The following is a 26,847-nucleotide window of genomic DNA, read 5'->3' on the forward strand; positions in this document are numbered from 1 at the left end:
TTGGGATAGGCTGCATTGTCATGTCAAATAAAAAGTCAATTCATTCAGATCATCACAGCTAATATCCTTCTCCTCAAAACACCCAAACATATTTTGGAACCCCAATACCCACAGTGTAAGCAAAGTAAATGTTCATTGAATCAGTGATTAAAGGATGAAAGATATCTCTCTAGGGAGTTCTGAATCTCCACACACAGAAAATCTCAGAAGAAGTATTTTCATCATTAACATTCATTTGAAATTCCATGGTGTCTTGGGTAATCAGAGTTCACATTTTTAAGAAGGAATTCTATAACAAATGCTTCAAAACAGTAAGAACATTAATTAAGATGTTTTCTCTAGCATACTTTCTCCTCTATATAATTTTACCCAAAGGAAATATATATGTGTGTGTGTGTGTATATATACATATTTACACACAAATACATGTAAATATACATTTATTTATTGAAGTATATACCAAATCATTTCGTATCAAAGTAAATACCAAAATTATATAAGCCATGTCTCAATATCTCAAAGTTTTCAGAAAGGCTCTAGATTGTAGTATTAGTTTATTTGACTATTAGTGTGGCAAAAGTCCCTACTGTTAGCAATAAATATACCACCGGATTTGAGAGAGGAATGAAATGTGTTTAAAAACTACTGAGTCAATCACACTAATTAATACAACTTCTGAGACTGCCAATGAAAAAAAAACATTAATCTTGCACCCACATACTTCTGCACAGACATTTGATCTAATGGAGCAGCCAGGGATGTAAGAGCACTGATCAAATGCTGAGAATTAAGGTTGGATTTTTAAGTAATATGAGACCATTGAAAAAGTAATATAGGAGCAAAATAATCCAAATCACTGACTACATTTAGCTATCATCCCTTAGGAAAATTCACACTTCAATCTAATGTATCCACATAAATCTATATCTAATTGTTATTTTCTTCCAAATTCTACGCCACATGGAGCTTTATATCTTGAATCCAAAATGATACTAAACCAACTCTTTTCTTGGAAATCTGTCCAAGTATTCCCTATCTTTGTTAATGCAGTCTATAACATCTGCCCATTTGGGGGAACACCCTGCCTAACTCCAACATCCAAGTTCTGCCACTTTAAGATGTTAAATAGTACCCAAACATGCCCCATCCTTATAGACTGTTGCAATCCACAAACGTTCTTTCCCACATTATGATCAGTAAATCAAGACATAAAGCATGGGGTATACATTTAGTAGTTGTTAAGACGCTGGGTGCAGATGCCGGCATCCTACAACGGAGTACGTACACTCAATACTCAGTTCCAGCTCTGACTCCACTTTCCTGTTAATGTAGATCCTGGGCGGTAGTGGTGACGGCTCTAGTGATGAGGTTCCTGCCACCCATACGGGAATCCTGAAATGCTTTTGAGGACATTTAGGGAGTGAATTGGCAAACGGGAGCTCTCTGTGCCTTTTTGCTTCTCAAGTAAATACATAAAAACTAAATTTAAAAAGGCTTGAGTTCACCTGCTTTGATTAAACCCTTGGCTCCTTCAAAATGAAAGCCAACTGTCATCTCATCCAGATTTCCCATCTTGCCTGATTAACTCCCACGAGTCATCTCCAGCATCAGATTCCTAGACTTCAACTTCACACCCTGGAAACACAAATCGGCTTGTATTTCCAAGAACATTGCACACCGTTTCTCACCTCTCATTGTGGGTATATCATTAACTTAAAAATTTTTTTTTCATTCCACCTTTCCCCTAAATCCTACTCATTTAATAAGCCCCAGGTAAGGCAGTCTCTCCCTTCAGGAAATCCCCCACAATAATCAAGGCACTGATCTCACTATAGTACATTTTGATGTCTATTCTTACACTATGGAAGCACAAGGATGCTGTAGTATTCACCTTCGGATCCACTTTACAACACCTGGCACATAGCAAGCAGACCACAAATATTTGTTGAAGTAATCAACTAGAATGAGACAGCTAAGGGTCAAATGAATATAAGTAATTATATTTCAAGCTACGTCGAGTTTAAAACACCTAAACTGTTATTTGCACGTGCACAATTAGCAACAATCAGGTCTACATCTTGATTAGGTGTCTTCAGAGAATTTATCCAAGCCATCCAAGGAGATTGCATTTTCTCATTTTTAAAAAAAGATTTATTTACTTATTTGAAAGAGTGACATAGAGAAGGAGACACACGGAGAAAGAGATCTTCTACCTGCTATTTGACTCTCCAAATGGCTGTTTAACAGCCAAGTCTTGGTTAAGCTACAGCCAGGAGTCAGGAACTTCATCTAGTCCTCTATCGTGATAGCAGGGACCCAGGTACCTGGGCCACTCTCCACTGCTTCCCCAGACACATCAGCAGCAAACTGGATGGGCAAGAGAGCAGCCGACCATTGAACTGGTACTTAGATAAGCGATGCAGTCTCAAACCTTAACACAATGCCAGCACCAGGAGATTCAATTTTAGGCGGAACTTTCAAAGACAAAACTGATTCTCAACATCAGTAAGTTATGTTATTAGAAAAATATTTTCTTTTTCCATTCTTGAAAGTCAGTATTTTTGTAACACCAATGGTAAGCAATGCTTTTCTCAAACTAACAAAAAACAACTTCATACTTTAAATAATAGAGGATATTTTTCTTAGACTTTTCACCCTAAATTATCAGAAATCCCTGGCTGTGTCCCATATATCAATGTAGTAAACAGGAAAAACCAAAACACACCGATTTCAAACAGAACTCAATTTGAAAAACACCCTTTTTCTTATGAGTCACGGGTCCATGAAAAAGTAAGTTGATGGCTCTGAGTAGTATCAGCAGTGATTACTTATTGGGTCTCAGCATGTGCCAGAAGTTGTGCTAATGTTTGACATACATTTCCTCATTTAAATTCAAACAACTGTGCACCCGGGTAGCTACTGCTTAACTGCATTCTACAGAATAAGGAAACTGGGGTTCAAAGGTGTGAGGCAAAATGTTTAAGTTCATGCAGCACTTTGCTGGTAAAGCAGGGATTTCAACGCACGCAGGCTGTCAGAATTCCCAAACCCCTTGCAAGCTGCAGTGTGTTGTTATAAAGAAAGTACTCACCTACCACATGGAGTTGCTATGGACCTAAGAAGTCATACAGAAAACCTAACAGAGCCCAGGTGCTGAGAATCCTATGTACACTCAACAGAGCACGCTCCTCCAACACGTACAACGTGGAAAACAGTTCCTGAAAAAACCTCATCTAAAACAGAGATAGCCTGACTCTCAATTACTTCATGAAAGGAAAATACAACCAGATCAATATCTTTATTTTATATAAACAAATACAAAGGAAAGAGGGAAAGTAGAACAACACACTCCAACTCATTTTGGGAATCTGTACCTGCTACTGATCTTGCAACTGACAAGCAAAATATCAATATTCAAAATATGTCAGCATATGAAAAGTTAGGAAAGAGCATGGGCTCTAGAGATCTGAATTCACTGTGGCTAAACAGAAGGCTCCAATAGCATCCAATCAATCGATCATGTTACATTAGAAAAAAAAAAAGAAAAGCAGGAAACATAGGTTCGGGCTAAAATATAGGTTCTAAAGGATTTATGTTATGATTTTGTTTTCAGTGATAAAACATAGTTCTCACTTCTACGTGGCCTAAACACTTGGGGCAGTGGGAATGAAGGAGAGGTGCAAAGAGCAGGCAGCTCTCTGGTTGCTGATCATGTGTAAGTATATAGTCCCTTTAGTTTTCTTGTTTTTGCTTTGCCACAGAATCATGGCAGCACCTCTGATGGCTGTAAGGAAATCAAATCAGACATTTTTTAAAATGTTATTCCTAACAAGTAAGAACAAAATATAAAGCACTTCAGTACGTACACAAACACAGCTTCCATGATTCAAAAGGGAGAAAGATTTTACATTAAGGCCATCTGGTGTTACATTAGGGCGTGTCCTCTGGAACTCCAACCAAGGGTGACAGCCAAACTAAGCCATAGAAGACAACTCAGAATTCTGATGAGACCCATAGTATAAGCTATATTTGAAAAAGCATTTTAGATCACCTGCTTGACAAGATGATCTGATATCGCTCCACCCTCATAATAGCACTCTTTTATATCTGTAATACTGCTTTTGTTAGTGAAACATGGGTCAGTCGTAGAAATGGCAGACACCCTGAGAAGGTGATACTGCAGTGACATGGGTTATCTGACAATCCACAAATATACTCTGAAATTTTTATGCCTCCACTTTACTAATGTCATTATTCAGCCCCGCAGATAAGTCAACAGATTCCCTTAAGACCCAATTCCCACATATGAACCTGGAAAAAAAAAACCATAAATTTGCTACACCAGATTCTAAAACTAAAAGTTTGCTAAGGAAAAAAATGAAAGGAGCTTTCCGAAGACAATAAGCTAGATTGCTTGACCTGATTATTGGTCACAGCCTTGTAAAACTAGACTTACTCCTTCCTCCAATTCCATACAAGTCACCTGGCTATCAAACTGACTGATAAATAGTACTGACTGCACAGTTGCTCCACTTAAAAGTTTTAAAGTAATAGAAGCAAATTTTGTGGTGGCATGTGTGAATATTTTTATACCATTTAAGTAACTACCAGCAAAGAAAACTTACTGGCATTATAAAGGAGGTGATAAGAAACACAAGATAAACCACAAGTTTAGGAACCTTCAAAATTTTTCAGTAGAGTCAGCTGCAGGTGCAGAGCTATTTGAAACCGACACTGAAACAACTGTGCAAGCACTGGAAACAAAGCAACACAGAAACAGAAGGAATCTCACAAGTAAATTTCATCTGATGAGCCTAAATACAATATGGATTATTTTTACATTGTTCTCTCTGAGTCGTCTGTCTCAGATTCTTAACTTTCAGATTCTATTTTTAAAATCACTTAACTATGTGTATTTCCAGTAGCCATCAAGGCATGTACTGTCATCCCTGACATCGAAGATTGTCAGCAGACTCAATATGTACATTAATGATCTCAGGCAACAATGCCCATCTTCTTATCAAAGAGATTCCTTTTCCAGAAGAACAAGTCTAACATTCTTATGAAGATTCATTATAAAACATAGGAAGAAGTCGTTATGCAATGTTCAGGATCAGTAATATCTCTTTCTTCTTGTTAAGGTGATTTTCTGTACTGAATTATACAAACTAAGACTGTCAGGCGTTATAACATTTTTGAGTTCTCTCCCAAGTTGCCCGTTCTCTCTTCCAGCACTGTCACATCATGATAGCTGCTGTCACAGTTTTTTATACAATAGCTGGCAGCAAGTTGTACAGATACCCTGCATCTCAGCACCGTCACCAAATAACCTAAGCAAATGACTAGAACCTTAAAGCAACAATACTGACCACTTTCCTAAAGCCAAAATAAGTGGGCTATCATACCTTATTGGTAACTTGATGACACTCATAAAAGCTAAAAGTTTATTTCTTTTCCAAACTGTTTAAAAATAACTTTCCTCCTTACATACATTGTCCTGTTCTCTCCTTCCTGCTACTGGAGGGTCTGGTTATAAAGGTTTTCACATTTCCTCTGGGCTTTCGTACTTTCGCCCTGCTTTTGCTATCTGCTTTTAGAAGCACCAGTCCTCCAAGAGGTGCGCTTGAAGATAATGTTTTCAATGCATGAAATTAATGGATTGTTTTCCTTTACAAAGTTAGCAGTGCATACAAAGGAACAGAGAAAACCAGTGATCTCAAACACAAGTGATTTGACAGGTCACACATAAACATTATTCCAAGTAACAGGAGGAACACCTGAATGGCTGATTCTGGGTCTCTGCTCTAATGAACAGACAAGAGTCCCTCTCCAGCTCTCTTTGCTTTGGCAATCTAAAATGCTGATATTCTCCTAGATCTCACAGAGAGGAAAAATGGGTATCTTCTCCATCTAACACCTAAGTGGGTAACCTAGATACTGTAAATAGAGGCTACATAAAGGATGCAACGGACAACTCTGAAGTCAGAGCCAAAATATTTAACCTGCAACTCTTTGGAAAGGAATCTGAAAACATATGCTGCTTAGCCAAAAGCTGTACTAACATGGAATTGCCACGGGCCAGTAAGTTACACAAAACAAAACTAAACAAATCTCTTTAACAAACAGAAGTTTACTGTTGTTGGGTGAGAAAAGCCTGGACTTCAAAACACAATTCTTGTTTGTTCAAATTAACCGTGCTTATATCTTGCATTGTTCAGTATTAAAAAAAATGACTGAACTGTCTATTTGAGACAGGTACTTGGAAAAAAAAGTTTTAAAAAAGCAGCTCAAAAATAAAGGAGGCAATTAATGAACTAAATAGCATTTTCCTGCTGATCTTCTGTTGGGTAAAGGATGACAGCCAGGCTATGCTAACAGTTACCCTCTTACCACACATCCTCAATGTTTCTAAAGCCAACAGCTAATTCACTAACAGAAATTGCACATAAATCTATCTTTGCCTTTAGAAAAATATCTAAAGTTATCTAAGAGATTGGCACTATCATTCAGTGTAAAATCACTACCTTCATTCATTTCTCCCTCCTAAAGGATAAGAGAATTGCAAGTACTACATGAAGAATGAAATTTTCCTACGAACTGTGTCTCATTAGTAAAAGGCAACAAGACTTCTAATCAAATGAATCAAGTCAGTAGGTAAAATTACTTAAAGTTAATGAATTGCAAGACGCATTCAGTAGTAATCTACATATCATTGCTTATGTCCAGTGGTCTACTAATGACAAAAACTTTTAGCTTTATAATATAAATTTTCAAGGCTGTAAGAGGAAGGAGGAAAGGGAAAGTTTTTCTCTTCAGATAATCAGAATTAACTTATTGATATGCTCCTCATTAAGTAGATGATTTCATTTTCTTTAGTAATTAAATATTCAAAAGAATTTAAAAAGTGTCCTTCCCATATTTCTCAAGCATGAAACTTGTAAATTAAATTTGTCACACATATGAGAATATAAAAACACACCCAAAGTACAAAGTGAAATAAGGTTTCCATTTACTACTGAGTAGAGCAACAGAGCACTTCCATTTGATAAATGAACTAAAACCCTGTTATTAAGAGAAAATAATACACTTTAAAACAAGTATTTTGTCTTATGTCAATGACAGCATGTAAGCTGCTTTTTATACCAAACACTGTATGCTCCATCATTGAAAGACTTTATCAAAAGCGGTAGGCAAACTTTCCATTACTGCAAGCTCAAAACATCCTTCCAAATTTCCTCACTATATTCGCTGGACAACCGCAAACAAAATGCTTTCAATTTTGTTAGAGAAATGGATGTAAATGAGCTTCATAAATCAATTACATTTCATTTCCAATGCTTTGGAAGACAAACTTTCACTCTTTTCTTTTTTCAAAGGTAAGTAATGCTGCGACACTACAACTGATGGCTTAGCTCTATACCAAGACAATATAAAATTAATTTTTTACTATGAAGAGCTCTTTGGAAGCGACAGCTATTCACACTTTTTGCCAACAACCATAACAATCCCAGTCATAAACCTGGCAAGACAAAACGATAACCAGCAAATCCTAACAATTCTTACCTGGTACAGGTAAGCACCAGCTCCCAAATGCTACCCTGGGATAGTTGAGACTAGTAAGCAGGCTCATGTTTTGATACCAGAACAAGCAGGAATAAATCTGTATTGTTGCTCTTTGCTTAGCAAAATCTATAGCAGTGGCTGTACCACAATGTGAAAGAACACAAACCTAACAAATTCAACTCCGCCGCAGAGAAACAGAAAAAAAAATCATAAAATGAAGACTTACTGCTTGTCATGTGACTCGGTGAGACATGCTGTCCATTGGGTGTGCTTGAGGTGAGGTCAATTGCCATATTGGAGTGCTCCCTTTCAGGTGAAAGCTCATTGTCACCTGTGCCCAAAAAACAAAATAATTGGTCTCTATTCATTGTCCCATAAGTCTAGTTTCTAATTTTGCCATATCTACAGTGTCAAGTTTAATACCTGTGATTTTAAGCAATATATCTCCCTTTAGAAAAAAACTATAAGGAAATATCATCTAGAAATATACAATAAATGAATGAAATGATAACCATAATCAGTCTGCCATAAAAAAAAAACTAACAAAACTTTATTATCACAATACTCTTACGTGTAAAATAAAGAGAAATGATGCAGGTGAGTTCTAAAGTCTCTTATAGTTAGGATAAAAATATTTTTAACACCTAATTTAATTATTAATCATACAGTATTTTGAATGAGCATTTACCAAAACACTGGTTATCAGTTTGAGAACAGAGCTGGATAATAAAAATCTCAATTTAGGGAAGCTAATTTTTTTCACATCGTATTTTAAAAAACTGGCCTACTACGTAATATTTATTTAGCATATGTCATACCAACATATATATGTGAATATAGACATATATATGTAATTTGGCTTATTCTAAATTTGCAACAGATGAAAAAGAAACTAAGTAGGAAAGTGTTAATACGCTAAGCTACTAATGGCTTAAACACTGTCCCTAGTAAGTATATTTCTAGATTTCCTTTTTTTTCCCTCTGTGTTATTACTTTCTGAAATGTATTTAAAGGTGAAATCATGAACAGACAGAAGCAAAAGTGCAAAATTCTCAACATCTTGCAACTCCTCCATTCATAAACAGGTAATATGAAGTTATCTTTACTACCAACAACCAAACAGGAAAATAAACACTCACATGTTATATAGCCATCGATAGCCTCTGTTTCCATAGTCAAAGTGCAGTGCTGCAAAGTAAGAGACGACACTCTCAGAGTGATGATTCCTTTCAGAACCTGCCTTTAAATCCCCAACTTATTTGAAGCTCCAGCTAGTCCATGTTGCTGCTGCAACCGACAGCCTGTGCCCAAGAAACACACTACAGCGCACGGAATGTGCTTGTTCGCAAGTCACTGAACTCTTCCTGCAAATGATCTGATTCCTGCTGGAGATAGGATAGGACAGATACGTGTGCTGTGAGATGGGCTGTAACAAGAAAGGACTCTCTTAGTCAAAACTGACTGGGTTGAAAGAAAAACAGAGGTGAGAGGGCTGCCCTTCAAGTTGTCCATTTTGACTGGGATTTAAGTATTTTACCATTTACTACTTCCCACAATCACACTGCAGTTTGAGTACTTCCCCAGTATACAGATAGCTCTATTCACAATTGTTGCAAGTTGGTTCATCATGTTCTAATGGGGAGGGGAGGAAAAACAAACATAAGAAAACAAAACAAAACAAAAAAAACTTAGTGCCCAACGGTGTCTCTAAGATTTCTGCAGCAGTTGGCCAACTACTCCCTGACCTGTATTGACATTTTAGCCTCCCCCAAGTTCTGTGTGAAGCACCTGCTCAATGTAACGTTAATTTCCTGCCAGACCTGAATACAAATGCTGAGCCTAATCAATGCATTCAGAATTTGAAAATCTCATAAACTTCTGGCTGTGCAGAAGGGAATCACTTTCTTAAAAGTTTGGGGAATATTTTCAGGCACCAGTGACACAAAACAGAACTTAATTCTCAGAAACAAACGTCAGCTCTGTGAGATGACACCCCCTAGCTTTGATTCACATAATGAGAAAATCAATCATCCTAACTCTTCTTTGAACCAAAAAGTTTAGGAATTGACAAGTGCTGAGGAGATTTTCACTTTTTTTTTTTTTCCTTTTTCCCATTGGCCCTGGTCCTTTTTGCCTTTAGTTTCAAAACTCTCACTGCACCAGCAGCTAAATTATTCACAATGAGCCATTTCTGTATTGATCGCCAAGTATATTTAGCCCTGGCTCCTGGAATTTCTCCATTACTTACTGGAAAACAGGCAGCTTCACTTCTTGTCTCCAAAACCACTTCCCTTCTCCCTCCCCTCCCCTTCTTCACCACCACCCTCCCTACCCCCCACCCCCCAAAAAAACTTTTCTTTCTTTATGGAATCATCAGATCAAATTCCCAACTCAGCCACTACACAGCACTTAAATTTCAACCTGCTGTACTGTTATCAAATTCTTTCAAATTATGATTACATAAGGCTTTTTGAAAAAGGGATTCGTAAAGTTAAAAGGGGAGCAGTTTCTTCAGATATTTTACAAATGAGTTTATCTCTTTAAAAATGTACACATTTAACACACGTATTAAAAAGAAAGAAACGTCAACGAGAAGCAAAAGAAGTCTGTCCCATCAATGAAATGGTTATTAACCCTCAGACAAGGAAAGAGAGAAAAAGGAGAAAGAGAAACGAAATGTACATACAAAAGAAATTGTCCTTTGATTAAAAAAGATTCATCACCATTTCCAGCCTCTGTCGGGAGATCTCAGCTTCTTCTAACCCCTCAGAGAGGAGGTGACAATGTCCGGCTGAAGATGAACCGAGAGCAAGAAAGAAGTTTTTTGTTTCACCCTTCTCTCTCTCTCCCTCCGGTGCCCTCTCCAAGCCAAGCCCCCTGCAGAGTTCAAGGCGAGGAGGAAGGAAGGAAAAAGCTTTACAGGTGGGTCATTCCAAGCCCCAAACCAGCAACCAGCACGGCAGATAAACAAAACTAAGAAATGAGAGAGAAGGAACAGCCCCCTCTCCTCCTCCTTCTCCTCCTCCTCCTCCTTCTACCCCTCCCCCTCGTCCCTTTGGGATGGTCTAGTAGGAAAAGTCACTCAGGAATGGCACACGTACTTTCAGGAAAGGGGAATTAAAAAAAGCAAGAGAAGAGAGGTCAGTCACCGCGATTAACAAGAAGAGAAAAAACTTGATCCACCGGTTCCTTAAGAATCGACCAAAAGCTAAGACAAGAAAACTGAAAGGAAGAGGGAGGGGGTGCTAAGAGAGGAGGGACAGCCAGGCAGAACCGGCAAGGAACCTAGGCCAACTTCACAGGACTGCTTCTGGCCTTTGGCAGAAAAAAAAGGGGGGGGGGATAAGAATCATCTTAGTTCTCTTTCACCCATACTCGAGCCTGTCAAAGTGATTTAACTGCTTGCTTTTTTGTATGTGTCATACCAGTTTTTCTCCCCCCCACCCCCTTAATTCCAACAGGATCTGGATTTTTAACCTTCTATCTGGACAGCTGCAATTTATTCTAGCCTATCCAATCTCTCTTCTTGGAATTCAAGTTAAAACAAAGCAAAAACAAGTCCAAATCCATGAGAGCTAGAGATGAGAACTGATTAATCCATTAACATCCCAGACACAGACTACAAGGAGGGGGCAATAAATTAAGGCAGAGGACATCGTCTTCGACCCGATTCCCTGAGCGTCCTTTATAAAAATCATTACCCTAATCATAACCACAACCCATCCCTTCCCAGAGAAAAAAAAAAAGCACCTCTATTATTACTGGTTAACAGCAACAAGTCATTTGATCACATCACAGTGCAAAACGCGATGCTACAAAATCACACTTAACTTTGAAAACACTCCCCCCCCCTTCTGCAAACCATACACATATTTAGATATCGTCTATGAATCCGAAGACAAATAAAACAAGAGCTGATCTTCACCACGCAAAAGCCAAGCGGAGATTTACCTCAGCAGTGCATGCAGTAAAACAATCCCATCACCCTTTTGTTTGTGTTTACTGTTAGTGTGTCCTCTCTTTCTTTCTCTCCTGTGCCTAACGTGTGTTTGTGCACTGCGGTGGGTGGTGGAAACTAAGGCAGTGGCTCTGTAGCTAAGGGTAATCCTGTTTTTACTTCCTCCATCTTCAGCGAGGAGCAGGGTTAGCCCGGGACAGCTGGTCAAACCCCGAGAAACCGATCCGGCGGAGCCCGAGCACATCTCCCCCGCCGGCCGAGCTCGCGCAGACGCCCCGCGGGCGGAGGGCGGGCTGGCGGCGGCAGCGGCGGCGGCGGCGGCGGAGGGGCGCGCGCGCGTGCGGACCAGGCAGAGCGGCGCGCCGGCGCCCGTGCGTGGGCCTGAGTGTGCGCGTGTGCGCGCGCGCGATTCGGCGCGCTCCGCCGCTCGGCGCGCTCGGCAATCGATTACAGGACAAGTGCTGCCCCGGCGGCCCCGCGACGCGCGCCCTCCCTCGCGCCCACCCGCGCCGCCCGGCCGCGTCGCCCCCCGCCCGCCGGCCCCGGCCCCCTCAGCCGCTCCCGAGGGTCGGGGTGCCGCGGTGAACCCCCCCACACACACCCACGCCCCTTGGTCCTCCGCACCCCCCGCCCCAACCACCGCCTCCACCACCGCCACCGCCACCCACCGCTGTCCTAATAAATCTCACGTTTGCTGCCGGCCCGGGAGGAAGGATTGGAACGGTGAGGGGAGGTTCATTTCGGCCGCGTGGAAGTTTTCTTTCAAACTGGGGTTTGTGGTGAGGCTGCGCGCAGGCAGCGGGGCGGCGATCCCGACGCCCGGCGCGGAGCTCGCGGCTCGGCGTCCTGGCCCGAGTGTGGCAGAGCGCGCGGACCCACCCACCCACCGGGGCTTCGCCTTGAACTCCGCCGTTCCCTCTCAGAAAACGGCACCCGGTAGGCCGGGCAGGACGCACGCAGCCCAGCACGACGGCCCTCGGGAATGGGCAGAGAGGGAAAGTCGGGTCTGACATGAAGCTCCGCTAGTACTATTTTGAAAGTGCTTTACAGTGCAAGTTTAAAATTAGAGTGTTTACTTGCTTCACCCCCCCCCTCCTGCCCCCAGCCAGGCACACGCCACATCCACCCCAGTAAGCGGGAAGGATGAGGGTCCAGAAAGTTGTGTCCCTTTGCAGCCCTGCCAGCCAGCATCCTCACCCACAGCTGCTTTCCTGGGGAAGAACTTTACACGGTCGTGAGAAAAACAAACGCATATTCCTCCTACAAATAGTAGCATTTAGTATCTTTCTTGACCACATTTGAAAAAAAAAGAGGGAATAGAGACTTCTATAATTAAAGAGAACAGGAAAATGAAAGGAGCTGAAAATACTGAACTGTGTAGTCTGGGTGGCTTAAGTTTGAAAACACATGAAATTATCAGGATTGCCAAACAGCATTTCTGAGAAGCCATATCACAGATTGTGAGGAAAATCAATGCTAAAAAGTGGAAACAGGCAGCGTACTCCTCCTACTCCTTTCAAGAATCCCAGAAATAGTTGCTGAAGGTTTTTTTTTTCTTTCTTTTTCCCTTCTGAGGAAAGAGAAATGAAGCATTGAAAATAAAATCATAAATTGTATCTTAAGCGCCACTCCCTATGCCTGGGAAATTTTGCACATTTTCATTTTTGATTTGGGAAATGAATTCATTCACAGTGATACGTACTAAATAATGCCATATCACTTGCATAATACTATATTTAAATCAGAACTAGTGACGTTTACATGTGTATTTTGTACGATGTGATTTATTGAAGAAGTTCACCAGTAGATTCCTCTTCTTAATTACAGACTGTGATTGTTCATACCAGACAGCAAACAGATTAACTTATTTTCATCGAAGCTAAATCATTGGAGCTCCTACTTGAAACAACTTTCTGATGATTTGAAGAAAAACGGTTCCTGTGAGTGGTATGTTGGTCAAGCAGATGTTTTAATCCCAGCTCTCAGTGACCTAAATGCCAACTAGTTCTTCTAAGGTCTCTTTCGGGGAGATGGTTGAGGCAGCTTTCTGCTTATCCCAAACAAACTGCAAGTGGGAATGGTATTCATAATATGCAAATGCTCCAAAGTTGCTGCAAATCCCTCCTAAAACTAAGGCGAAGTGCTTATCTGCAAAGTTGTGGAGGTCCTTAGAAAAAAGATAAAAGAAGAGAGATGAACTATCTTGGTCACTTAAGCAACTTAATTCTGCAGTGAAAGAGGATCCCTTGTGAAATCCTAAGGATTCAGCCTTAAATTCCCCAAAGCTGCCCTGGGCACGCAGTTGATAACAGGCCTTTGCCCCTGGTTGATTTGAGCTTAATTTAGCTCCCTTTGAGGCTACCCTTCCATTGGCTCACTAGACGCTAGAGGGACACTTCCTCCCTCTAGTGGCTGTACCCTCAGAGAGTTCACACTGTCCCCCTGCCTCCACTGGGAGATGAGGACACGGAGCTTGGATTCAGTTGGAGACGAGCTAAGATCTCATAGCCACCTGTGAGAACTAGACCATCTTAGTCAACAGCTCCCTCTTTTTCACTTCCTTTGGCCCTTTCTTTTTGGCATGTCCAACTCAAACAGGGAAGTCAAGATTGGGTTTCATGCTGAGATGAAAGGTACTATTTCATGTCTCTTAAGTATTACAGTCAGTCCTGGCAGTAAGACTCCAAATGAAATATACATGTGGGAAGGAACCCTTCCACAAACTGTAATAATTTAATTTGTTCAGAATTTGTCTTGATAATATTTTGAGAGTGGTTAAGGGAGACACTATTTCTGTCCTTTGCCATAACTACACTGTATAGATTGTTTTAGAGTGTATATTACATACATGAAAATAGACCACCAGGGAGATGAAGTCCTATATCCTTTAGCACTGGGCCCCATTGGAAAATTAATTATTTACTTTGTGTAGAAGTGGCACCATGAGAAAAAAATATTCTCCACGTTCTCAGTTTTTTAAATACTGCCTACGTGTCACTCAGGCTTTCTCTCCTGTCCTATGGGCAGTACCTTCTTTCTAGCACCAACTCGTATCACACTGCCTTGCATTTTTCCTTTTTGATAAAGTTGTTCAATGCTTTGCTTACTTACTGAGTTTTAAAGTAAAATCTGTTTCCAACTGGTGTACTGTCTTAGGGACAGGGATTGTGTCTGTGTTATTAATCATTGTTTGCTCAGAACCAGCACAGTGCTTGGGATAAATTTGCACTCATAAAGACATTCCTTGAATAAATGACTGAATATTGAAGACATTACAAACACACCTAGCTTGTGGAAGCTGAACAGTTGAAAACAATGGAAGTGGTTAAAATTGTGTGTAAATTTTAAATGTGAATAAAAACCAGTTTATGATAGTGTTTCAATTACAAACTCTTTCATAGTATTGACAGTCCATGCAGCAGGGTGCATCATCATGAAACACAGCAAGTTTAGTTTTGGAGTTACTAAGTGCCATAATGAAAGAACGCTACAAGGCAGTAGAGCTGAAAGTTTGAGTATTGGTTTTGTTTTCTTTGGACGACTTGTTTGATCTGTTTTAGATATAAAAGCCCTAAGTACCCTCTCAAAGAATTCTGATAAAATCTCATTTTTATTTGTTCAAGGAATTAACTCCATGTTTTAAAGTTTGATTTTGCTTTTAGTATGGAGTAGTAAGGACAATTTGTAAAATTTCAATTCTTTCCTAAAATCAGAGAAGAAATGTTTGGAAACTGCATTTTTTAATTAGATAACTCTAGATATGGAATGTCATTACCCAGAGTAGGTGTCCACAAATAGCTTGAATACCTGAAAAAGGTTAACATAGCCACACACATAGGCGCAATGTTTTAAAACCGATCTTTTGTGTCAGGTATTGTTCTGTTCTTTGAAGTAATGTTCTCTTTTTAAACAAAAATGGAACAATGGTCTCACTTTCACCTGTCAACCTAGACTGGCACTATGAAGAAACAAGGAAGCCAGAAATGGAACCATAGTTTCAAAGAAAACATTGTAAGATACCAAATGAAGTTCATAACCGGAGCATATTAATAGCTCCTAGCATTCCCTCTCCAAATACATTGATAGTCTGGGTTCTGTCCAGCTGGCATTGGAGGCCTGCACGCAAAGGGTCTTCTTATTCCATCCACCTTGAACAATAGTTTCTTTTTAACAACTCCTGAGAGTGTCACTTTGCAATTAGAGATAAGTCTCTTATACAGATACCCATGTGTGATTTGAATTTACACTTTGATAGAACAATATCAGATTTCCTTTAGAGAGCACATTTTGATGTAGAGCAGGAGATAAGCTATCTCTATCCCAAAAATGAATTATAAATTGAGAGTGTTAAATTTAGATCCAGAGAGAAAGGACCAGAAAAGTTTCTGAACCAAACAAAACATGTTTTTTCAAGATGTCATTAAAATCCATCATGGATGGTATTAAAGTGCATTTTGAAAAGGAGTTTGATGAAGAAAGAAATGAAGTATGAGCTAGGCAAAGTAGTAATGCTCATGAACCAAGTCTAAAAGAACATTCTACGAAATCCTAAAAATTTAATACACACAAAATACACAGTGAACTTAGTAGGATTCCCAAAAATAAGAGGGTGTAATTCAGTTTTGCAAAGACATACTTACGGATAGAGGATAACAAAAAAGCAGAAAACATTAGTGAGATTAGACTTAGTATAGGATTAAAAAAAATACTCTACAAACTAGAGTATTTAGTAGTGAAATGGAAGAGCCTAATAACAAACTTACTTTTCTGGGGATAAGGGGTAACCAAAAGTGATCATTTGGCTTCTTGGAAGGCAAGAGCAGGCAGACAAGCTTAAAGATCCATAATACCAAAGATTGGATTCTGTTAGATGGATCCATACTCTTAAGCAGAGTGGTGGCAGGTTGCATCTCAAGGAAAACATTTGGTAATTAAACCAGTGCCAGCAGCAGTATGATCCTGTCTTTTTAATCCTGTGAAAAGCTCATGGAAGTACATGCCCAGTGTTTGTGACAAGCTTCAATTCTCTGTAAACCAAAATTCTTTCACAGCGCTGCAAAGTATAATCACTTGCTCAAATAATCCTTCATAGGGTGAAGAAACAGAGGAATGAACGTATTACCGACAGAAAGAGAAAAGAATACAGGGATTGCTCCAACCCCCTTTTAATCCTCAGACAGTGATAATAACCTGGGAAATTAAGAGCCAAACAAGAATATGTCTGAGTAGCCATTTCTCGTTTGGAAACTCTGAAAAGGGGGCTATATGCTATGGAAAAGGGAATTGAATCAAAGAAAGGTCATTTGCAGGTAGCAGTCAAATGTCACCTCCTCCAATTCTCATGCCTGTGGTTTAGAAAAAGGTTACCTTAATATAGAAGTTAGTGTGGCATTCTGAACTGTTTCAAGACACGATGTATAAGATATCTTTTCCCCTGGTAGATATGTTCAAACTTTAAAATGGTACTTGAAATTTGACGTCACAGTGAGGTACTAGACACCTGGGAAAGTCTGGCTTAATGGAACATCACTAGAGGTCCTTTACATTATATTCTATAAGCTGTTGTATTAGAAGACACTGTTTTAAGTGAAACATTATTTAGAAATGAATGTACATGCAGAACCTATAACATTTGTTTGAATTTTGTAATTTACGGAAGTGTCACCAGGACCAGAAAAGGCCATATTGTCATTATGCCTATAGGCGTTTAGTTCGTGCCAGACACCGTGGCAGGCACATTATGCACCTTATTTCGTTTATCATCCATGACTCACTTTAATAGGAGTAATAGTATCTACATGAAGAAATTGAAGTTTGAAGACTGTATTAACTTGTACTAGGTCCCAGAGTAACAGAGCTGGACAGTGTAAAACACATATTTTAAGTCTAGAAGCCCATATTTATAACCGTCCTACCAACCTGTCTGCTAATCACCCGGTATCAGAGGCTTATTGCTGTAATCAAATGCAGACTTTTGGGTAACTGTGTAATATTAAATCCCAAAACCTGTTATCTAAGTTGTTCTTAAGTTAATATCAGCAGAGACATCTTGCTTACCCAATAGTTAACCACCCATGTGAGAAATATGACCTTTATGATATTTAGTCAACCACTAAGAGTGAATGAAAAGATAACTCTTCTATGAAGGATTGAGTATCAGTTCATGGTGACAAAGAGATACAGACTGGAATATGACTATAAATTTTAATTTACCAAGCATATTGGTGTTTTTTGTCTCAAAGGGGTTCATTCCTGATTCATTGACCTCAGAAACACAGAAGATGCTCCCCCTTTTATAGACCTGATCAAAGTGAGCAAATAAAGAGAAGCTTACTGTGGTGAACATTGTCAGTTATGACTATGACCTTGTTAAATGATGTTGTACATTCCTCCGAAAACATGATTTGTTTGTTTGTTTGGTTTGGTTTGGTTTGGTTTTTTTAGTGAAGGACAGTTCTAAGTTTGGAATAAGTTTATGGAGTCTGCTAAGTGAAGCCAATGAAAATAGAAATATTGGAGTAAATAAACCTAGCTCTAGTATTTTATGTAGCTTTTTGTATCCCAGTGTGCACAGGTGTGGACATAGCATCGCTGCTCTCAGATATCAGGCTTTTTCCTTTCCTTTTAAAAAAAATTGGAACAACAGCAAAAAAGAAGTAATGCTGTAGTTTGGTAAAAACATTATTTATGAAGACAACTCATCAGTGGCTTTCAGAGAATTTGGCCACAGATTATTTGGGATTCGTGATCCTAATCTAGAAGAGGTCCCCCAAAATGAGAAGTAGCCAACACATAAGTCAATGTAATATCAAATATGCTCATAACATTTTCCATAAAGATAGTTGAATTTCCACATTTTTTTCTGTTGGAGAATGAATCCTATATATCAAAGTGATAAATATTTAAAGTAGAAATCATGTATCTTTGCAAAACAATATGGATGATAAAGAGATACACCCTCACGAGTCTTTGGAAATGTTGTGTGCAGAGGTCATTCCTCATGTGGAGGTGTACTTCAGTTGTAAAGCCTGATGCCATTATGTAATCCATCATACACAAGATTCCTTGATCATTCTAAACTCAAAATTAGTAACTCTGATATTTTCGCTTTCCATGTGCTTTTCCTATGCAGAGAGAATATAATTTACAAAATTTTTCTATATAAATAAATAGTGTTTCTGGTTTTTGAATGTCCATGTCCTATAAGTTTATGAATATATAGTTGTGATTTCTAGGAACAGTGTAATAGTTGTTCTGTAACCTTCAAGGGTGATGGCCAGACTTTGGATGGTGGTACTCACTAAGGTAATATTGTTTGGCAATGTCCTTTGTCATCTGGCCAGATTTCTCTCCTGACCCCCAAGAAAAACATGTCATTCTTTTGCCTGCTTTAGAAATCCAGTGGATCATGCAACATCCACAAAGCCATCCTCAGTTTGCACAGATTCATAAACTACATCTATATTGTTGAGTTAGGCTGCCAAAAGGATCCCCTTTGGGTTCTAAGAGAAAAGACCAGGAAGTGAGAAAGGAGAGATTTAACGATAATAAATGCTACCCAAAATTTTGACAGCAGAAGGCAGATAGAGTTGTGGAGAGAATAAGAAGTGAGGGTGTGAATACAAGCTGGGGATATAGACAATAGAAAGGTTAGCTGTAAAACAAAAAATAGAAATGAGAAGATACAAGAGCTGTGACATGGAGGGAAATTTTTTTTTGTTTGTTTTGTTTTTAAAGATTGCAACATCTTTCAAATGCTGTTGTAAAATGGCTAGTTCTAGAAGATTGAAGATAGAGTATTGGTGACGTCCTTAAGTGGACCGGAAACAAAACATTTGCATTGTACAGTGACATGTTGACTTTAGATAGCTGAAGATATACCCTTTGTCCTTAAGAGCCCTGATGGAGGCTGGGTACAAATACAGGTAAATGTTTTTAGACTTAATTCAATGTTGTGGAAAAGTTTGAAAAAAGTGTCAGTGCTGTTTACTAAGGGTGAATGGAAGAAGGTTTAAGAATGGATAAATAGTTTGAAGTAGTTGCTAAGAAAAATATGAGAGATATAGAAACACTGACAAAGAGAGTAAATGGCCCAGTTGAGGATAATGACCACAAAATGCTATAACTACAGCTGAGTCTACAGCTGAGCTAGATCTTGAAAAGAACGATTCACAGAATTAATCCAGTGTGAAAACTGTGCCAAATTGGGAGTAGAAGACATGTAATCAAAGAAGTTAAATTTAGTTTAAAAAAAAAAATATATATATATATATAGGAGCATTGGACCACTGGGTAAGCTACATAAAGGATAGTAGCAGTATTGGCAGGCATGAACAGGTAGAAGGATTATAGATTTTCGGGTCCTAATGAGATTGAAAAATTTGTGTTTAGAGGTATACTTATGTGTGTGAGTGGGGGAGGGTGGAGGAAGAGAGAGAGGGAACGAGAAAGAGAGAGAGATTATAAGCAGAATTCAATATTTGTAATGCAGAGCAAAGTGCCAAGATCCAGAGCTGGATTTTAAGGATTCATGTCTTGTACCATGTGAATTACCTGTAAACTGATAGGGTAATAGGTGATATATTTCTTAAGGCAAAAATGGAAATATCAAACTAAATGATGATGTTTATGAAGAAAGGATCCCTGAGAGGCTGAGGAGGTAGCAGGAAAAAAAATGAGTATTAGAGGAAATGGGTAAATGCTCTGAAGTATCTTTAAATTGTATAGAAGAGACTGACCCCTTATTCTAACCCTGAGCAAGGTGAACCATAGGAAAATGAATAGTCTGCATTTATGAGGACAGTAGGTAGGATGACCTCCTGTAGGCTGGTCTGCCAAGAACAGTCCTAATTTATACCTGTGATCCTGACATAATTATTAATAGTGCCCCCTTTTAGTCTTTAAAATGTCCTGGTTTCTATGTCATATTGTATGTGCAGTACAGCTTAGAAGAAAGTCATGTCCTTACAGAAGAGTCTTTCATTTAGGAAAATGTTTTTTGTTTTGTTTTGTTTTGTTTTGTTTTGTTTGTTTTTAAGTAGGAGGAGGTAGAGTGGCTATGTCTATTTATTTATTATTTTTTTGAGAGAATTATCCCCGAGGACATAGCAACAGGATTTGAAAGGACAGAGAAGACACTGAGTAGATGAGAGGAGGTGCTAATTAGTGTTGCGATGGAGGGCGCAGTGGGGTGGAATTGCCTTTAGCTGAAATGCCCTCATCTTCCATTCCAATCTATATGTCAGTTTTCTCATCCAGTCAGTCTGAAGCCCAGAAGATAGCCACGTCTTTAAATGTTGAATATAACTATTATTGTTTATTTCTTTACAGTGTGGGCAGTGATTAAAGCAGTTATTGTACCATAAAGTGAAATATTCACATAAGAGATGGTTATAAACCTTAGCAGAATACAAGTCCCTTTAGGTCATTGCCATACAATGTCTCCTATATGGAATGATGGTACCCATACATTTGCTTTCCCTTCTGTTTATGTTTTGAGTGTTCCTTATCCTAAACTTGAACAGATTCTAGTTTTTTCTCTACCAACTCAACTCAACTACTTCCTTCAAGATCAGGATGAAAAAAAGGTAGCCTAAGCCCTCCAGTTCATACAAAGACTTTAGTATATCCATAGAAGTAACTCATTTTTGCCAAACACTGTACACTAAGAGATAATGAAAAAATAATCTAATTAAGAACTTAAGTCAGATAACAATGCCAAAATGCAAGTAAAAAATTACCACCCTTCCTAAAACCCAAAATAATCTAATGCAGCTAGTTGTGGCTGCAAGTTAAAATGTCAACTCAAGACCGGTACAATATGTAACCATTTGGAATTGAAGATCATTGAACACAATTTAAAAAAAGATGGAAAAAAAAAAAAGGATTCTCTCCCACTAAACACAGAAATGCCTCTTGAAACAACATGCTCTATTGATCTTTAAATCAATGAAGTCATTTGTATTTAAGTCTGCAACTAATACACTATAAAAAAAAAGGCACAAACCTTATTGGTGTGATATATGAAAATATATGTTAAACCATTTCTTAGGTTTGTGGACATTTTTCAGTTTCCCTGACAAACAAATGCGTTAAAATGGGTAATTATGGGCCCGGCAGCATGGCCTAGCGGCTAAAGTCCTCGCCTTGAAAGCCCCGGGATCCCATATGGGCGCCGGTTCTAATCCCAGCAGCTCCACTTCCCACCCAGCTCCCTGCTTGTGGCCTGGGAAAGCAGTTGAGGACGGCCCAATGCCTTGGGACACTGCACCCGCGTGGGAGACCCGGAAGAGGTTCCAGGTTCCCGGCTTCGGATCAGCGCAGCACCGGCCCGTTGCGGCTCACTTGGGGAGTGAATCATCGGACAGAAGATCTTCCTCTCTGTCTCTCCTCCTCTCTGTATATCTGGCTGTAATAAAAATGAATAAATCTTAAAAAAAAATGGGTAATTATTTTTTCTTATCAGTATTCATTAAGACTTAAAAAGAGTACTGTTCATAGAAATTCTGAAAGTGGTAAGCTTATAGAATTGATTCAAAATAAGAATCATTTATTTAAAGCTGTATATTCAAGTTTTCAGAATTGTATCTTAAGAAACAAGCCCCATTGCCTAAAACCATTGGTCATAAACTGTTTCTGTACCCAAGAAATTCACATGTTGAATATAGTCCTATTTAGTTACATTTCACATTGCCTGAAAAAGATGTAAGCGGAATTCACCTAGTCAGGAATGCCAAGGTTTTGTAGTTTAGACAGTATCCCTTAGAATGGTGTTTCTAAAATGCCTAATTAAAACTCACTAAAAGGCTGTGTATTTTATGAGTTAGAACCGGCATCTAAAAATGAAACAAACATATGAAGTATATTAAAATAATAAAAATTAATTAAAAGAAAATTTTAATTTCAGAGATACAGCTATTGATAGGTAGCCCTCTAAAATGTATATTATCCATGTGGATTTTGTGATCAAAGAAGTTGTGTGTATAGCCAAGATAATGGATGAACAATTTAGTTGTTTTACTTTGTTGTTTCTACATAACAGCTATATGCTACAACATGTATCAATACACACATATAATACATGTAACCTAATACATGGATCTCTCTAATTTTTGTGAAATCAAATGTACAGAAATTCTCAGGTTAATTGTTAATTATTAAAGCAGAAAATAATATTAAATACTATTTATTTACACTTATATGTAAGTGTGTAGGGAAAGTACAATAAAATGGAAAAGAAAGATCACTTTCAGATGGGCAGTAAGCTCAAGGATGAATGAGAAGAGGATAGGATAGATTGACCATGTTTGATTTCTTCATAAACCCAATTCTAGAAAGCAGAAGAAGTTTAATTTGACTCAGCCACTAACTAGCTATTTTGCTCTGACTGGATGGCATCATGGGGTTTGTGCTGGTTTCCTCCTGTGTGACACTAGGAATAATGCTAGCGAGCGATAGACGTGTCAGATGTGGAGGAGAGGTAGAAGTATAGAATGCAAATGTAGTTTAACTGTCCAACATCCAAAGATGTCTCAACATTAGTCAGCTAGTAGTGCCAGACTTCTAGAGTAGTCATCCACATGGTGTTTCATTCTCTATCTTTAACTCTGCCTTCAGTGAGAGAAACACATGGCATTACTGTTCTAGGATGGTAGGATCAAGAGATCAACTTCATCCTGATTTTTACTCTGGGAAGTGAACCTAATGGTTAATGGTTCTGACATTATCGAAGAAAGGAATGGCTTTTGAAAAGGCCAAATTTAATCAAACGTGTCTCAGTTTTTATTATTACTGCTATTGTTAGATTCTTGTGCTTATGCAACCGTACCATGAAAAAAGAAAAAAAAAGTTGAGAGCATCAATTTCTAATGAAATTTCAGTTCAAACTAATGCTGTATATTAAATGACTTATAGTAATTTAATTTGAAAATTAGAAAACACGAAGGAGTTCTTTTTAAGACTGAGTTGTGTTTGGCTAAAAAGAAAGTAGAAGGTGTGGTTCATTAGTTGTGACAAAGATGAGTATGGGAACTAATAGGGGAAATGAAATGAGGGATATGAAGGAGCCCTTTATATTACTGTTTGGGGAAGTTTTCATAGATAAATAAATCAACTTCAAAACAGTAGCCTCAAATCAGTGATCTAAAAAAAAAATCAAGTTTTAAATGTATAAAACAGTAGGCAAAGGAGGACTCTCACTTTAGCATACAGAGCACCACACATACATACATACATATGTAAATCTGGGGGTTTAGGGTCAAATCCCGGCTCTACTTATTGTGTTATCCATTAGTTACCTGTAAGTTAGACAAGTTTTTAACCTCTCAGTTTCCATAACAGTTGAAAGCAGATGGCATTTACTTCATAATATCTTGTAAAAAAACAGATATTAATCAGTTAACCGTTGTCACTGATCAAACTAAGGTTGAGGACCACACCTGATGGGTGGTCAGGATTATATCCACATTTCTTTTCTTAAGCAAACAAATATTGTGAAAGGAGTTTTAAAAGAGATTTCTTAAATTAGTGTGATTGATAGAGCTAATTGTTGTAATGATAAGTGCAACTATTTCATTAAAATTTATTTTTCTGTTGATTTTTTTTCCCAAATTTTTAAACCTTTCCTTCAATATCTGATGTCAGTTAAAAAGAAAAACAAGCAAACAAACAAACAATATTCTCCTGCACCTGGATGAAAATACCTGTTTCTCAAGCTTGTTCTTACAAATCCTCCAGACAGTGTATGTCAGATTCAGGATTTTCTGTACAGACCTTAGCCAACTACAAATTGAAGCAGTTGCATTAATGTCCAGAAAAACCATAACAAGAGTGCAATAAAACTGTGACCACGTTGAGAGAGCAAAGTTTAGACAACTTGCCAACTAAGCTATTTTCCCCAAAGCTGTCTACTTTTGATTTAAATGTTTTTGTTGAGGGTCTTAAAAATGGAAAATGATGGCTTAATCATTTTACAGTGAATCAGTTCAAAAACATAAAGGCCTCAGTTTATAGACTTTGTACATGAAAAGACAACAACGATCACATTTAATGAAGCTTCAGTTCTGTTAAATCACTGTAGCACATTTGTTTCTGCCCTTGAAACATGTTGTACCATTCATTGCAAATGCATGCTTTGTAATTCCATTTCAGTTAACTTATAAATCTACTTTCCATGTCAATAAATTATCAGTTATCTCACAATAGAAAGTATATTTTGATGCAACTGTATCTACTATATTAGAATACTGTGTCACACAATGCAACGTAATTAATAAAAGAAAGAATACATTTTAGAAAGACTAAGCCATCGTTTCTAAAAGATGTTCTTCATAGTATAGACCTTTGTTTATACGTGTTTTATACAGTATTTATTGATAAGGATTATTCTAGAGATGGAAAACTTCTTAAACACACCTTAGAAAATTCTGCAGTCCTGTTTAATTCATGTTTGACTTCATTCAGAAAAATGCTTGTAACAGTTTCCTCTCTGCTTTTATATATTCAAATACCTGTGTTTTTTTATTTAAACTGTGCATTTGGTTGACTTGAGCAACTTATTATTGTGTTCTACAGTTTTTAAACAAACATCCCTTGGATTTCTCCTAAATCTTTGCAGTGTTTGTAAAAATCCCATCTGTTAAATATATTTAGCTCTCCTAATCAGAAGTGACACTATGATAGTCACAGATCTCGACAAAAACTTCTAACATCAGTGCCCATTTAGCATACCATATTCATATGATGTGCTTTTAAGAAAATGAGCTTATATCTTAAAATAGTATATGACTTCAGTATGAGCACAGAATTAAAACTAGGCTTAAAGTCTGGCTTTCAGAAACACCTGTTAACTTATTCTCAAGTTCTTTTGATTCAAGACAGAAGACATAGCGGAATTTTATTTTTTATCCTTTGACTATTTTTACTAATTTTCCTTCTTATTAATTCTTGCAATGTTTTTCATTTCCTAAAAAATTTAAGTTGAACATTAAATTGAAAGTAAAATTAAATGTATCTGTACTTCATAGTAGTGAAAATTCTAATCAAATGTGTTTTAGTCTTAGTCTTTGCTCTCATGTAAGATTATTCTACCAAAGGTTTCTTTAGAGATATCAAGAATTGACAAAATAATTTACTTATCTCCATTCAGTCAGTTCATATATCACAATTAATTATATGACATATGAGAACATTACACTTTTAATTGCAAATTCATGTTGCAGGTTGGATGAAGGGTTTTTTTAATTACAGGAAGTGATAACTTTATTATAATTGATTAATTTTTATTGAACTCTGGTTCTGAGAGATATTTGAGATTACTATGAGATGTACTTAAGAACTGAAGATTTAGGAGAGTATCAATATTCAATGTATATAGGATTAAATTCAAAGTAGTTGTAATGAAAACATTGTAATATATTTTGACACAGCTAATTTATTTGATTTATAGTTTATCATATCTATATACTTCAGAGGACATGGCCATAAACTTTAAATATCCTTTGAAAACTTTCTAGTAATTGAAGAGATGTTAATTGTAATATAAAATAATAAAACTGCAAAAAAATCTTGTAAATTAATATCACTGAACTTGATTCTTTACTAAAAGTTGATATATCACTCACTAACTATCTCCATGGATAGAGTAACATGTGTTTTAGAGAAATCATCAATACCTATCTTATAAAAAGAGCCCAAACACATTTTCAATAGAATTAATTATTGCTTAGATTTATTTTTAACAGAAAAATTTTATCAGGACTTATCTAGCCAAGTACAATAATAACAAGAGAAGGAAAATCAGAATTTCTCTCATTACCTGCTTCTATAATTGTGCACGCATAAAGTATGCATGAAGCCTTTGAAAGGAGAGGTTCTGCAGGCTGAATACTAATTTTATGAATACTGTAATTTTGTGTCTGTTCCCCATGTTCAAGCTGGTTTTGCTTCGAGGAGCAGCTGAGGCTTTATGGAAAACTTTGTTAAACATTCTATTTAGAAACAGTTCTTTTTCTTTGCATTATGTGCTCTGGGTTTTTTTTTTTTTTTTTTTTTTTGCTTTCTTTGTGTTTCAGTTTGAACATTTGTATGGAAACAAAATCTTTGTTTCTTGCAAGCACATCTGCTCTTGCTGCTAATAGATTGTAAGAAGTCATCATCCTCTGTGACATCATAATCATCTCCATGGCAACCACTGGCTTACTTTTTTGGAAAATATAAGAAGTTAGGAAATGTTAGCAGCAACAAAATGTTTATTTCAAAACAGATTCATAAAGACATCTGAATGATCTGCACACACTATGACCCACCCGCTCCTTTGAAAACACCAA

The 26,847-nt window shown here is 37.7% G+C and overlaps 1 protein-coding gene across 10 annotated transcripts in view; it reads right to left on the bottom strand.

Annotated features, from left to right (window-relative positions):
• The window catches only part of IKZF2 (IKAROS family zinc finger 2), a 164,811-nt gene extending 138,239 nt beyond the window's left edge, over positions 1-26,572 (bottom strand). For 5 of the 10 annotated variants that reach the window (XM_058664961.1, XM_004576866.2, XM_058664959.1 and 2 more), the window contains exons 1-3: positions 12,211-12,549; positions 8,703-8,751; positions 7,790-7,894 (exon numbers count right to left, since the gene is read on the bottom strand). In XM_058664961.1, the coding sequence (XP_058520944.1) occupies positions 7,790-7,894; positions 8,703-8,751; positions 12,211-12,534 (478 nt within the window). In that variant the 5' untranslated portion in view covers positions 12,535-12,549. The other 5 variants (XM_058664964.1, XM_058664963.1, XM_004576862.2 and 2 more) reach the window with 5 other exon arrangements.
• Between the last annotated feature and the right edge of the window lie 275 nt (positions 26,573-26,847).

This window comes from Ochotona princeps, chromosome 5, assembly GCF_030435755.1.
Source record: "Ochotona princeps isolate mOchPri1 chromosome 5, mOchPri1.hap1, whole genome shotgun sequence".
NCBI classification, from domain to species: domain Eukaryota; kingdom Metazoa; phylum Chordata; class Mammalia; order Lagomorpha; family Ochotonidae; genus Ochotona; species Ochotona princeps.